This window comes from Blennius ocellaris (assembly GCF_963422515.1).
Source record: "Blennius ocellaris genome assembly, chromosome: 3".
NCBI classification, from domain to species: Eukaryota; Metazoa; Chordata; class Actinopteri; order Blenniiformes; family Blenniidae; genus Blennius; species Blennius ocellaris.
In genome coordinates this window covers 20,955,059-20,968,927 of record NC_137652.1, presented here as the reverse complement: position 1 = coordinate 20,968,927, position 13,869 = coordinate 20,955,059, and the positions used below count along the sequence as shown (strand labels likewise).

Sequence of the window (13,869 nt, the reverse complement as noted above, 5' to 3'; positions counted from 1 at the left end):
GAAAAGTAATAACTAAAAGTTTATTTACATGCACGTGTTAACCATTAAGCGAATGGTAAACAAAAACTAAGCCGAGCTGAGAAACTAAGCCATATGATAGTGTACTAAATATACATGGACTTGGACATTCTAATAATAAAAGTGGAATTTGATGTTGTACTGTGAACACAATACTTTCAACACTAATAATCAAACGTTCTTTTTTATTGTCTTATGTTAAACCTCGGAATGATCACGTTGACAATGTGATATCCACTTTGAGTTTTTTTTCCTGTCTAAATGAAATGTTTAAAGTACTAATATGAGTGAGAGCCCCTCACAGCTGATGTCAGAAACGAGCTGGCTGCGCTCTGCTTCCGCCTCCATCAGTGTGTTTGCTGCTCCTACAAAATCCTCATTTTATCACAAAATACTTATCAGCAGTGGGAAGTTTCTGCTCGGACTCTATGGAAAAGCGTGTGCTGAAGCTGTAAAGTGTGTTTTGGTGGATATTTGCTGTGTGTGAAGGTATTTTCTTGTAGAAAAGAGAGGGACAAGTCGCTGGGCAGCGCTGAGTTCCGGGCTGAATGTGTGACTTTTGAAGGCTCCAGTAACGAATTGCAGAGATTGTGAGAAGTGAATGTGAGCTGAACATGAAGAGACAGCAGTCCGCTGTGGGATCCTTCACTTTCAGGGAGCAGCGATGCTCACAAAGTCATTAGAAACTCTTTATTCTCCGCACAGAAAACACAAGTTACGCCGTTCAGCCTGCACACCGGAGCCGCGCGCTGGGTTGAGTCTCCACGGTTCTCATGGTGTGTTTAAGTCCCGCCTGCTGCTCGGAGATTTTCATCTGAACTCGGACTCTCATTGCTTCTCGACTAGAAACCTCAGCTTGTTATTTGGAAGAATGGCAGAAGAAGCTCCAGCCGCCGCTGCCGCTCCGGCAAAGCCGAAGGCCGCCAAAAAGAAGGCCGTCCCGAAGAAGGCCGGCCCCAGCTTGAGCGACCTCATCGTCCAGGCTGTTGCCGCTTCCAACGAGCGGAACGGCATGTCGTTGGCCGCCCTCAAGAAGGCTCTGGCTGCCGGAGGCTACGATGTGGAAAAGAACAAGGTCCGCGTCAAGACCGCCGTCAAGAGCCTGGTGGCCAAGGAGACTCTGGTCCAGACCAAGGGGACCGGGGCCTCCGGCTCCTTCAAGATGAACAAGAAGGCCGACACCAAGGCCGCGAAGCCCGCAAAGAAAGCAGCTCCTAAAGCCAAGAAACCCGCCGCCAAGAAAGCCGTCGCAGCTAAAAAGCCCAAGGCAGCAGCCAAGAAGACCGCAGCTGCTAAGAAGTCTCCCAAGAAGGCCAAGAAACCCGCAGCGGCCAAGAAACCCGCAGCCAAGAGCCCCAAGAGGGCCGCCAAGAGCCCCAAGAAGGTGACTAAGAAGAAGGCCCCCGCAGCCAAGAAAGCACCTGCAGCCAAGAAAGCCCCCGCAAAGAAGGCTGCTAAACCCAAAGCCAAGAAGACGGCAGCCAAGAAGAAGTGAGCTCTCACTGTCAACAAACACTCCGCAAAGGCTCTTCTAAGAGCCACCACAGCTTCAGTAAAGAGATCAGTCCTCATCACTATTCCTTCACTGCACAAACATTGTTCACTACATTCATCTCTTCAGAGGACTTCGTGTTTATCATGCAACTCTTGACCGACAGTCTTTAGGGACACATTGTTGGAAGTTCTTCTAACAACTTATTTATGCTGCAGCTCAACTCATTTAGAGCTTTAAAACTGGAAATTACTTCTCAAAATCACAGTAGGCAGAACTAAAAAAAATTAGGATAACAACTTGTGTAGTGATTCACCTTTTCCTTAAATTTAATGAAAATACTTCTCAGGATCAGTTCAGACTACATCTTTATAGCACTTCAAGCACAATAAAATGCAGTACAGTTATTTACATTATAAAACAAAACCATCTGCCCTCGATAAAAATGCAATTGCTGTTTTGGGGTTTATAATTTTCATTTGGCATTTTACATTTCAAACTTGCAATCACTTGTACAAGGATGTAGCTATATCTATAACACACGGTATTACTTATATGATATACATTAAGTCCGAGCAAGAATTCAAGTTTAATTATCCTATCAATGTTTTTTTTTATGGATTTCTACAATTACTTCTAGTTCTTACAATAGGTTGAATTTCTAATGTGTTGCATTGTAAACAGCAAGTTCCACAGTTGCTCAGGAAATTATGACTAAGTGCACTTTTTGTTAAGTTACTATTTGTGTCCCTGTAATCTTTCAACAACTCTTCTCAATCATCACAAACTAAAGATCTACTTCAAAGTATAATCTGTTAGTTTTAAGAACATTTTAGTATTATTTTGAGGGTGTGAACTTGTTTTATGTTCTGTTTCCAGGGCACACTTGTAAAAGAGATTATTAATCTCAACGTGGTTCTTCTGACTAAATGAAAATAACAAAATCATTTATTTTTTAAAGCACAGTTGTTTTTCTATTTAAATGAAGTTTCAAAACAAACACTGAAAACGTCATTTTCTGCTTTGAATTAATTTTGCACACAAGTGTCCTGAAGCAAAGTTTTAGTGAAGTTAGTGTACTTCAAGCAGCAGCGCTATCAAATGACTGTCCTCCAATCAGCAGCTCAGTCTCAGCTGGGGGCTTCTCCTCGTGACGCTGCTGACCAATCAGACAGAGTGACGTCACCGTGTCCCAGCTGGTCTCGGTGCTTAAATGCAGCGAGTCTCCGCTCTTTCTCCACTTGTCTTTACACAGCGAAAGCAGAAACAATGGCTCGTACCAAGCAGACCGCCCGTAAGTCCACTGGAGGCAAAGCTCCCAGGAAGCAGCTGGCCACCAAGGCTGCCCGCAAGAGCGCCCCGGCCACCGGCGGAGTGAAGAAGCCTCACCGTTACAGGCCCGGTACCGTGGCTCTGCGAGAGATCCGTCGCTACCAGAAATCCACCGAGCTGCTGATCCGCAAGCTGCCCTTCCAGCGCCTGGTGCGAGAGATCGCTCAGGACTTCAAGACCGACCTGCGCTTCCAGAGCTCTGCTGTCATGGCTCTGCAGGAGGCCAGCGAGGCTTACCTGGTGGGCCTGTTCGAGGACACCAACCTGTGCGCCATCCACGCCAAGAGGGTGACCATCATGCCCAAAGACATCCAGCTGGCGCGCCGCATCCGTGGAGAGAGAGCTTAAAGTTCAGTCTGCTGCTCCACCAACCACCACAACGGCTCTTTTAAGAGCCTCCACACTTTTTAGAGAGATGCTTCCTTAGGATTGTCTTCAAGCTTCAAGGTTTTTTTTTTAAATTGTCACCTCAACAGTAAAAGCCAGGTTTCACAGGGAATGAAATTCTTATTTTGCCGTCTACCCTGGAGCCGACATACATAAATAAGTGTACAAAAAATATAACACTGCAGTGCAAAAATATTAGTAAGAACGTCTTACCATGGCCTAAAGTTTTCATGCTTCCTTTATGATCCAGAAACTACAAACATTTCCATTAGAAGCATTGTGCAGTATTTCTGGAGCTTAATCTTTTTACACTCGTTCCTCATGATTTTCAAAATTACTTTCACCATTGTCCTTTCGTTATAGCAAATAAAAATACAGTTTCCGTAGGAGTGAAACTTCTTTGTATTTAAGGTATTTCGTATGGGATTGGTATTTGTTGGATTTGATCGTAAAGAACAATCCATGCACTAAAATGTAAAATTAACACTTATACCAGCAATATAGCAAATATAGAGTTCACAATTGTATCTCAGATAGATTTGACAAGTTAACTTGATGTATTTTTCATTACCTCTTGAAATAGTTTTGACTCCACATTCCAGACGATGCTGATCACTTAACATTTTACTATATTAAATGTGCGCACGTGAACCTTCTGCTCTTATTTGATGTCAGTTTTATTCTTTCTCTATAAACGTCAAGGAGGCTTTTCTCGGCATGCTGTTTTATTCACCTTTTAACAAATTCTCCCTGAATTTATTCAAATTCTGTTGTCATTGCCTCTCGGCTGAATTAATTCTATTTTAATTTGTAGAAGAGCAAACGACCGCTTCCAACAACTGGTCCGCAGTGTGAAGGACAAATGAAACGTTACCATAGAAACAAGAAAATCCCTCCAACCATTCGCTGAGCTGAACCAATCACCACTGGGAGACAGCACAGTGGTTTTTACATGCAGGGTCTATAAGAAGAGTCCCCTCTGACGTCTGCTGGTCATTCGTTGCTGCACAGTACCGGAGAATCAAGATGCCTGAACCCGCTAAGTCTGCGCCCAAGAAGGGCTCCAAGAAAGCCGTGAGCAAGACCACCGGCAAAGGAGGCAAGAAGAGGAGAAAGACCAGGAAGGAGAGCTACGCCATTTACGTGTACAAGGTGCTGAAGCAGGTCCACCCCGACACCGGCATCTCGTCCAAGGCCATGAGCATCATGAACTCGTTCGTCAACGACATCTTCGAGCGCATCGCCTCCGAGGCGTCTCGTCTGGCTCACTACAACAAGCGCTCCACCATCACTTCCAGGGAGATCCAGACTGCTGTGCGGCTCCTGCTGCCCGGTGAGCTGGCCAAGCACGCTGTGTCTGAGGGCACCAAGGCCGTCACCAAGTACACCAGCTCCAAGTAGACTATCTGTTGCTGCTCAAACCCAACGGCTCTTCTAAGAGCCACCCAATTCTTCTGGAGAGATTCCTTTGTGTTAATGGTGCTAACTTCTCTTTAATAGCGTTCATAAATTCAGTAGTATGGCATACAGTTGATTTATTGCTCTATATATACTATTTTGATTTCCTACAGATCGAAATCTAAGATGCATTACCTAAGAAAATTCCAAAATGTCAGGGCTGGTCTGCAATACCTATTTACAACTAAATATTGTTTGTGTTTGAGAAAAACAAATGTATCATGTACTGGCATTTTCATTTTCATACCAATGCAAGTATCTGTAGAAGCGATATTAGGATTGATCCTTGTCCTGTTTTATTAAATGTTCAACAGTACAACTGGAATTCACAATGGATAGGAGTCAGATGGAAATAGTGGCGACCAATCAGAAAGGACAAATACACGCACCCCCCCCCCCCCCCGTCTCCTCCTACGTCCTCGGCTGGGATATAAATGTACGTGTCAGAACCGCGATTAATTAATTCTGTATGTGCAGTGAGAATTGAAAATGAGCGGCAGGGGAAAGGGAGGAAAAGGACTGGGCAAAGGAGGCGCTAAGCGTCACCGTAAAGTCCTCCGTGATAACATCCAGGGAATCACCAAGCCCGCTATCCGCCGTCTGGCTCGCCGCGGTGGAGTCAAGCGGATCTCCGGTCTCATCTACGAGGAGACCCGCGGTGTGTTGAAGGTGTTCCTGGAGAACGTCATCCGTGACGCCGTCACCTACACCGAGCACGCCAAGAGGAAGACCGTGACCGCCATGGATGTGGTGTATGCTCTCAAGAGGCAGGGACGTACTCTGTACGGCTTCGGAGGCTAAACTGCTGCTGCAGCCTTACAACCAACAAAGGTCCTTTTCAGGGCCACCCACACTCCTGAAAGAGATCATTCTAGAATTGTACGCTTTCATGAGTCTTAATTACCTTTGTAGTGACCCGTTTTGTTGACAAGTCAAATGATCATAATGACTACATGCTTGTAAACTATATAACCGTCACACTCATTCAAGATGCAATTTTTACTTAAAATCTCGGCTCCGCATGATCTGACGTCACCTGTTCATTTGTTGCTACAAAGTATCAGAATCAAGGTTCCTCAACCTGCAAAGTCTCAACAACCTATTTAATACTGGGGAGTGTTTTAGTGTATGGTTTCTACATGCTTGTATTCATGAATAAACCATATAACCGTCACACTCATTCGAGATGCAACTTTGTTTTTACTTAAACTTACTTCTGACGTCAGCTGCTCATTTGCTGTACAAGGAATCAAAGAGTCAAAGTTTCTTAATCTGTCTGCATAGCATATCGAATACTGTTTATGCACATCCGACATACATGACGCCAGCTGCTCATTTGTTGCTACTATGTATCGTATAATCGTCTCGACTTCAGCTCATTGCTACAAAGTACCATTTGACTTTTTGTAGCATCAATCATGTCTCCTACCATTTGTTACAGCCCAGTCTGACCATTACCTCTGCTGATTCTGACAAATTATAAATGTAGTAACAGGAATTCCTTTACACTTGTAGCCCACCATACCCTATTTCTTATAGGAAAGGGCTCAGAGTCCTCCGACTCATAGCTCCCGTTTGATAAATCTTGACTATAATTTGTTTCGTGTAAAACAGTTTACTAAAATCACACACTATAATGCAAAAAAACAATCCCACGCACACACACACACACACACACACGTACAAACTCCGTGCAGGACCTGCTGATAATTAAACTTGTCAATAGTTGACTGGATGTTGGAAGATCCGTGTATGTTGCTCGAGACAATAATGCTCTTTACTTTATTCACGTTCACAAGGGTAGTACAGCACGATGCAATTCACATAAATGTCACTGATAAATGTCTTGATTATAGCAAAACGCTCATATCACTCATATTTTAGGTGTGACCTGATGGTAGACTCCAGCTAGTAGTACACATTTAACTAGTTTGAAAAGGGACAGGAAGAATCCTAGGCTTGTCAGGAACGAATGACAAACTATACTGATAAAACCGCAATATAGTTTTGATGAGATTGATCCTTGTCGTTGCACTAAAGAACTTCATTGTTAAACATGAGTCAGTGTTGGGAGATCCGTTCTTTGGGAGACGTGTCAATCTGAGTGATACTGGCCCCATATTTATTCATCAATCGATTCAAACTCTTGCAGTATTGCATTTTTTTTTTTTTTTTTTTTTAAATCTCATCTCTGCACCAATAAATTAACAAGTCATTGTTGTGAGGATTTGTTGCTCTTAGTGAGACGTGAGTGGCTCTTAAAAGAGCCGTTGTGTTTGGTAGCCAGAGTCCGCGTTTACTTGGACTTGGCCGGCTTCTCGGTCTTCTTGGGCAGCAGCACAGCCTGGATGTTGGGCAGCACGCCGCCCTGAGCGATGGTCACTCCGCCCAGCAGCTTGTTGAGCTCCTCGTCGTTGCGCACCGCCAGCTGCAGGTGACGGGGGATGATTCTGGTCTTCTTGTTGTCGCGGGCAGCGTTTCCAGCCAGCTCCAGGATCTCAGCGGTCAGGTACTCCAGCACCGCCGCCAGGTACACGGGAGCTCCGGCTCCCACACGCTGAGCGTAGTTTCCTTTACGCAGCAGCCTGTGAACACGACCCACCGGGAACTGGAGTCCCGCACGAGACGAGCGGGTCTTGGCCTTCGCTCTGGCTTTGCCGCCGGTCTTTCCTCTGCCGCTCATTTTGTCGAGATGTTCGTTGAGTTGAATCTCAGTGAAACTGTGGCGCGGCGTGGAAAAAGTCTGTCTTATATAGAGAGGAGAGCGCGAGCCAGTCTGTGACGCACCAATGAGAAGCCGCTTCCAGCAGACTGACCCGTGCTCAGCTTCAGAGACACTTTAACTTTCCACCAATCAGCAGCTCTCACTGAGGAGGGGGTTTCTCCTCGAGGCTCTTGCTAAACTCATAACGTTTTACCGCCAATTGCAGTCCACTAGAACACAAAACGTATTTTCAAAGACGGTTTCTAATTGGCGTCGCTCACATTCATTGGCCAAATTGTGAAGTTATTGATTGTGCACGGTATCAGATGTTTCAATGAGAAGTTTTTCACACTGATGTGTTCAGTTTCGTTTGTAGCCATTTAACGTTCAAATAAAGTACCTGCACTCATGATCGAGTAGTGTTGAAGGACATTTTCTGAAATTACTATCTGTATAAGGTGTCTAAGCTACAGTAAAATCACGTAGATAAAAGAACAAAGCTTAAATTAAACGAATAGTGACACTGTACTGGCCCCATACACACGTGCAGTCTTAACATATTCCTCTTCAGTTATTTATGTACTTAACAGCATTGTTTCATGTAGATTTGGAAGGAAAAACACTTTTGCTGTATTGTGTATTTAATGAGCCCAAGATTTTTCGAGATTGGAAGTCTTTCCTCTCACAATCAATATTAACAGTACACTTTTTGATCACAATAATGAAAGTAAACAATTGGTGTATTTACAGGAAGTGGGTGAGTAATGTCTAGTACTGTCTTATTTTAAGTAGGTGCCTCTAATAGTGTAAGATATAATACATGTACTGACACTACAATTTTGTAGGATAAATAACTACCAGCCTAGTTTGGTGGTATACTAGTTTTTAATTCACAACTGTAGGGCTCACATTTCAGAACTGGAGATGACCTTCAGATCAAGTGGGTGGCTCTTAAAAGAGCCGTTGGTTTTGATCAGCAGCAGATGGTCTACTTGGAGCTGGTGTACTTGGTGACGGCCTTGGTGCCCTCAGACACAGCGTGCTTGGCCAGCTCACCGGGCAGCAGGAGACGCACGGCGGTCTGGATCTCCCTGGAAGAGATGGTGGAGCGCTTGTTGTAGTGAGCCAGACGAGACGCCTCGGAGGCGATGCGCTCGAAGATGTCGTTGACGAACGAGTTCATGATGCTCATGGCCTTGGACGAGATGCCGGTGTCGGGGTGGACCTGCTTCAGGACCTTGTACACGTAGATGGCGTAACTCTCCTTCCTGGCCTTTCTCCTCTTCTTGCCTCCCTTGGTGGCGGTCTTGCTCACGGCTTTCTTGGAGCCCTTCTTGGGCGCAGACTTCGTGGGTTCAGGCATCTTGATCCTTCACAAATCAGAATGATAAACTGAAAGCGGTGGGAGTCCTTATAGAGACTGCGTTACAGAGCACGCTGTGCTGTCCCCTGTCCGTGATTGGCTCAATTCCTCCTGGTTGAGAGGGCGGGGGTTGTATTTTGTGGGATTTGGTCTGACCGTTAGAATGCGCGCCAACTCCAATAATTTGTGCAAAGAAGTGCAAAAAATAATGAAAGGTGGGCTGAATGAAACATTGGAAAAAGAAAAACGTATGTTTGTGAAGCCTCAGTGGAGTGTTCCTCGGCAAAGCAGCAGGGGTTTGAAGTAGAAGGAAATGAGTTCAAATAAAAAGGAACGTGTATGACATGACCATAATGTGGGGATAAGTTAAACTTATTAGTATAACTTATTTCCTTCTACTCCTGTCTGTTTTCACACTTAATACAAAACAATTAACACGTTTTTTACTCTCAAACATCCTTAACACCATTTTGAATAATAAGAAATATATTTAAATCGCAAAACATGAATTATTTTACTTGTCTAGTATATACAGTATTTACAGTACAGAACAAAGTCAAATAACATAAAACTGCCCAGTCACATACAATAAGACAAATCTGATCTGGCATCCACCATGAAGATGCTTTTAACTTAAAAATCCATCAGAATTAGTATAGTCCATGAACATTATTCATAAACTGAAACAAATTCAGTTTAAAACTGATCTCAGTTACATGGTCGATCAACCACACTTCTAAACCATTAAAGTCTGCACTTTCTCATTTTAAATTAAAATTTACCAACCCGAGATAAACAAACATGGTAAATGTCAAATAAAATGACATGAGAAAAATCTGAGAAAATTAAGTAGCGTCTCCTTTTTACCATATCAACTTTTGACAGCCGACATTAACATACTAGTTGATGTAAGTGGCTGTTTATTTGCTATGTGATGAAGTTCAGTTAAGTTTCTTCTTCAAACTCAGTGAGAAATTCATTCAGTCCCATAAAGGGGAGATAATGTATAAACCAAAATAAATATTAAACAAAGCAATTTAAACCCTTCCAAGTATTAGCTATGGTGCCGACTTGACGGGCTCAGGGAGCTTGGTTGTTAGAGCTGACGTCAGAGCACGAGCTCGTTTTAGACACGAACTTTCAAGTAAAAACAAAGTTGCACCTTAATGAGTGTGACGGTTATACGGTTTATTCATGTATACAAGCATGTAGAAACCAAAATAAATGTATAACCCATAAACTAAAACACTCCCCAATATGTTTCTTAGACTTGGCAGGTTGAGGAACCTTGATTCTGATACTTCGTAGCAACAAATAAGCAGCTGACGTTAGATCATGTTGAGCAGAGATTTTAAGTGAAAACAAAGTTGCATCTTGAATGAGTGTGACGGTTATAAGCATGTAGTCATTATGATCATTTGAATTGTCAACATAACGGGTCACTACAAAGGTAATTAAGGCTCATAAAACCAGTAGTATTCTAGAATGATCTCTTTCAGGAGTGTGGGTGGCCCTGAAAAGGACCTTTGTTGGTTGTAAGGCTGCAGCAGCAGTTTAGCCTCCGAAGCCGTACAGAGTACGTCCCTGCCTCTTGAGAGCATACACCACATCCATGGCGGTCACGGTCTTCCTCTTGGCGTGCTCGGTGTAGGTGACGGCGTCACGGATGACGTTCTCCAGGAACACCTTCAACACACCGCGGGTCTCCTCGTAGATGAGACCGGAGATCCGCTTGACTCCACCGCGGCGAGCCAGACGGCGGATAGCGGGCTTGGTGATTCCCTGGATGTTATCACGGAGGACTTTACGGTGACGCTTAGCGCCTCCTTTGCCCAATCCTTTTCCTCCTTTTCCTCGGCCGCTCATCTTCAAGTCTCTCAGTAGAAATACCGAATGAATTGTCAGCAGCACCGACACGCCTATATAGATCACATATGAGGACGTAGGAGAAGACAGAAACCCAGTTCTCTAGTCTTCTGTTTATTTGTTGAGATCTCTTCAGTACATGAGCGCCACCAAATGACAGAGAGCAGCACAACCAAAACATGATGCAAGATATACTAAGCAACATCGTCTCCCCCCCCGAACAATATAGCTTGACGTGTAAGCGAAGATTCATGTTGAAAAAGGGCAAGGATTGTCATATTTAAGACAAGTTAACTATAAAAATACAGTGGTGTTGATTGAAGAGTAATTTTTGACCAGGAAAACTGAAGTGCAATGAAATCCAAGGCATTTCAATACAATACATATATAGCAGGTCAGTAATTTCTAAATTCTCATCCAAGAGAAATTAAGTGCAAAATTAAGTTTGTTCTGTGATGCAACTCAAAACATTCTATAATTCAGAAAGTATGACCAGGGGGGGAGAATGCATGAGCTTTCCTTTAATACCTTGGAAATCGAATTCTTTATGAAACTCAAGGTAAATGACTTGTTCACATGCTTTGGAAGTTAACACACTTGTGAAATGTGTGCACATTGTGCAGTGGGTAAACAATGAGATATGCATATTTATGTTGAGGGTCTATAAATCACTAATTTCCTAGTGCAGTCAGGTCAGTGTAAATTTATCATGCGACTGATTCCTTTAAATGTGCTCTATATAATTTTCAGATTAGCTTCTCCCAAATCTAAAAGCTGAAACTGAAGCAAGGAAGCATCTCTCCAAATATTGTGGAGGCTCTTAAAAGAGCCGTTGTGGTGGCTGGTGGAGCAGCAGACTGAACTTTAAGCTCTCTCTCCACGGATGCGGCGGGCCAGCTGGATGTCTTTGGGCATGATGGTCACCCTCTTGGCGTGGATGGCGCACAGGTTGGTGTCTTCGAACAGGCCCACCAGGTAAGCCTCGCTGGCCTCCTGCAGAGCCATGACAGCAGAGCTCTGGAAGCGCAGGTCGGTCTTGAAGTCCTGAGCGATCTCTCGCACCAGGCGCTGGAAGGGCAGCTTGCGGATCAGCAGCTCGGTGGATTTCTGGTAGCGACGGATCTCTCGCAGAGCCACGGTACCGGGCCTGTAACGGTGAGGCTTCTTCACTCCGCCGGTGGCCGGGGCGCTCTTGCGGGCAGCCTTGGTGGCCAGCTGCTTCCTGGGAGCTTTGCCTCCAGTGGACTTACGGGCGGTCTGCTTGGTACGAGCCATTGTTCCTGCTCTCGCTGTGTAAAGACAAGTGGAGAAAGAGCGGAGACTCGCTGCATTTAAGCACCGGGCCCAGCTGGGACACGGTGACGTCACTCTCTCTAATTGGTCAGCAGCGTCGCGGGGAGAAGCCCCCAGCTGAGACTGAGCTGCTGATTGGAGGACAGTCATTTGAAAGTGCCGCGTGAAGTGAGAGCGCTTCTCCCTCTGCTGCTGTGTGACGAGCACTAACTACACTGGACTGTTTGTTCAAGAAAAACTTTCTGGACAAGGACTTTACTTCAGAACAGTTGAAATCTTCTTGTTTGTTTTGTCTAGAAATAAAAAATATATATATGACTTGTTTGTAGTGAAATCCGATAAGTGTCCATTGAGAAATGTATTGATTTGGCCTGTAAACTATTCAGCTAAATTGGATTTCTTTATTTTTTGAGTATATAAGTGACTTGTGGAAGTTCACAGACACAAATGTAATAAAAACAACACCCCCCTGTCTCATAAGGACAGTGAAAGTGTCAAAACTTAAAATCGAAGTATTTTATTCCATTTTATATTCGCTCTGCTTAATGTAATGGCTAGAAGTAATGTTTCCCTCAAGAACGGACAGTCAGGCTGCTTTCCAGTTATGCACCAGATTTATGAACCAGCCTGCCAGAGAAGCTGAAGGTTGCAGAGAAAGTTCATGCATGTTCAAAACGTTTCTTTTGTCCCTTGATATGTATTTATATTTTATATGCATGAACTATGGCAATGGGAGGACGGATTTAAAGCACTTTGCTGCTACATTGTGTTTAATTTGCAAGATATTTTTAAGCCTTAAACGAGTTGAGACCCTGAAGAGATGAATGTAGTGAACAATGTTTGTGCAGTGAAGGAATAGTGATGAGGACTGATCTCTTTACTGAAGCTGTGGTGGCTCTTAGAAGAGCCTTTGCGGAGTGTTTGTTGACAGTGAGAGCTCACTTCTTCTTGGCTGCCGTCTTCTTGGCTTTGGGTTTAGCAGCCTTCTTTGCGGGGGCTTTCTTGGCTGCAGGTGCTTTCTTGGCTGCGGGGGCCTTCTTCTTAGTCACCTTCTTGGGGCTCTTGGCGGCCCTCTTGGGGCTCTTGGCTGCGGGTTTCTTGGCCGCTGCGGGTTTCTTGGCCTTCTTGGGAGACTTCTTAGCAGCTGCGGTCTTCTTGGCTGCTGCCTTGGGCTTTTTAACTGCGACGGCTTTCTTGGCGGCGGGTTTCTTGGCTGTAGGAGCCGCTTTCTTTGCGGGCTTCGCTGCCTTGGTGTCGGCCTTCTTATTCATCTTGAAGGAGCCGGAGGCCCCGGTCCCCTTGGTCTGGACCAGAGTCTCCTTGGTCACCAGGCTCTTGACGGCGGTCTTGACGCGGAACTTGTTCTTTTCCACGTCGTAGCCTCCGGCAGCCAGAGCCTTCTTGAGGGCGGCCAACGACACGCCGTTCCGCTCCTTGGAAGCGGCAACAGCCTGGACGATGAGCTCGCGCACGCTGGGGCCGGCCTTCTTCGGGGCGGCCTTCTTCTTGGCGGCCTTCGGCTTTGCCGGCGCGGCAGCGGTGGCTGGAGCTTCTTCTGTCATTCTTCTAAATAACAAGATGAGGTTTCTAGTCGAGAAGCAACGAGAGTCCGAGTTCAGATGAAAATCTCCGAGCAGCAGGCGGGACTTAAACACACCATGAGAACCGTGGAGACTCAACCCAGCGCGCGGCTCCGGTGTGCAGGCTGAACGGCGTCACTTGTGTTTTCTGTGCGGAGAATAAAGAGTTTCTAATGACTTTGTGAGTATCGCTGCTCCCTGAAAGTGAAGGAGTCCACAGCGGACTGCTGTCTCTTCATGTTCAGCTCACATTCACTTCTCACAATCTCTGCAATTCGTTACTGGAGCCTTCAAAAGTCACACATTAAGCCCGGAACTCAGCGCTGCCCAGCGACTTGTCCCTCTCTTTTCTACAAGAAAATACCTTCACACGCAG

General features: G+C 45.0%; 9 protein-coding genes across 9 annotated transcripts in view; 4 read left to right on the top strand and 5 right to left on the bottom strand.

Annotated features, from left to right (window-relative positions):
• Positions 1-3,190, top strand: part of LOC308148835 (histone H3.2) — a gene marked incomplete at its 3' end in the record, with an annotated part of 132,954 nt that extends 129,764 nt beyond the window's left edge. The window contains exon 2 of the mRNA XM_080520365.1: positions 2,766-3,190. Coding sequence (XP_080376491.1) covers positions 2,780-3,190 — 411 coding nt within the window. The 5' untranslated portion in view covers positions 2,766-2,779. The remainder of the gene's footprint in view (positions 1-2,765) is intronic.
• On the top strand, positions 890-1,513 carry LOC308148817 (histone H1-like; the record flags this gene model as incomplete). The annotated part of the gene is made up of 1 exon (XM_080520347.1): positions 890-1,513. One exon carries the CDS (start codon positions 890-892, stop codon positions 1,511-1,513), a length of 624 nt encoding a protein of 207 aa, XP_080376473.1.
• A 1,065-nt stretch (positions 3,191-4,255) lies between the features above and the next one.
• Positions 4,256-4,630, top strand: LOC308148827 (histone H2B 1/2; the record flags this gene model as incomplete). The annotated part of the gene is made up of 1 exon (XM_080520357.1): positions 4,256-4,630. One exon carries the CDS (start codon positions 4,256-4,258, stop codon positions 4,628-4,630), a length of 375 nt encoding a protein of 124 aa, XP_080376483.1.
• A 546-nt stretch (positions 4,631-5,176) lies between these two features.
• On the top strand, positions 5,177-5,488 carry LOC308146767 (histone H4; the record flags this gene model as incomplete). The annotated part of the gene is made up of 1 exon (XM_080518688.1): positions 5,177-5,488. One exon carries the CDS (start codon positions 5,177-5,179, stop codon positions 5,486-5,488), a length of 312 nt encoding a protein of 103 aa, XP_080374814.1.
• Positions 5,489-6,555: 1,067 nt separating this feature from the next.
• Positions 6,556-7,370, bottom strand: LOC308128670 (histone H2A-like; the record flags this gene model as incomplete). The annotated part of the gene is made up of 1 exon (XM_080494321.1): positions 6,556-7,370. One exon carries the CDS (start codon positions 7,368-7,370, stop codon positions 6,984-6,986), a length of 387 nt encoding a protein of 128 aa, XP_080350447.1. The 3' UTR covers positions 6,556-6,983.
• A 1,009-nt stretch (positions 7,371-8,379) lies between these two features.
• LOC308148826 (histone H2B-like) lies at positions 8,380-8,754 on the bottom strand (the record flags this gene model as incomplete). Its single annotated transcript, XM_080520356.1, has 1 exon — positions 8,380-8,754. The coding sequence occupies one exon, from the start codon at positions 8,752-8,754 to the stop codon at positions 8,380-8,382; it is 375 nt and encodes a 124-aa protein (XP_080376482.1).
• A 1,554-nt stretch (positions 8,755-10,308) lies between these two features.
• Positions 10,309-10,620, bottom strand: LOC308128576 (histone H4; the record flags this gene model as incomplete). Its single annotated transcript, XM_080494186.1, has 1 exon — positions 10,309-10,620. One exon carries the CDS (start codon positions 10,618-10,620, stop codon positions 10,309-10,311), a length of 312 nt encoding a protein of 103 aa, XP_080350312.1.
• Positions 10,621-11,484: 864 nt separating this feature from the next.
• On the bottom strand, positions 11,485-11,895 carry LOC308128692 (histone H3.2; the record flags this gene model as incomplete). The annotated part of the gene is made up of 1 exon (XM_080494354.1): positions 11,485-11,895. The coding sequence occupies one exon, from the start codon at positions 11,893-11,895 to the stop codon at positions 11,485-11,487; it is 411 nt and encodes a 136-aa protein (XP_080350480.1).
• Positions 11,896-12,851: 956 nt separating this feature from the next.
• LOC308148816 (histone H1-like) lies at positions 12,852-13,475 on the bottom strand (the record flags this gene model as incomplete). Its single annotated transcript, XM_080520346.1, has 1 exon — positions 12,852-13,475. The coding sequence occupies one exon, from the start codon at positions 13,473-13,475 to the stop codon at positions 12,852-12,854; it is 624 nt and encodes a 207-aa protein (XP_080376472.1).
• Positions 13,476-13,869: the final 394 nt, after the last annotated feature.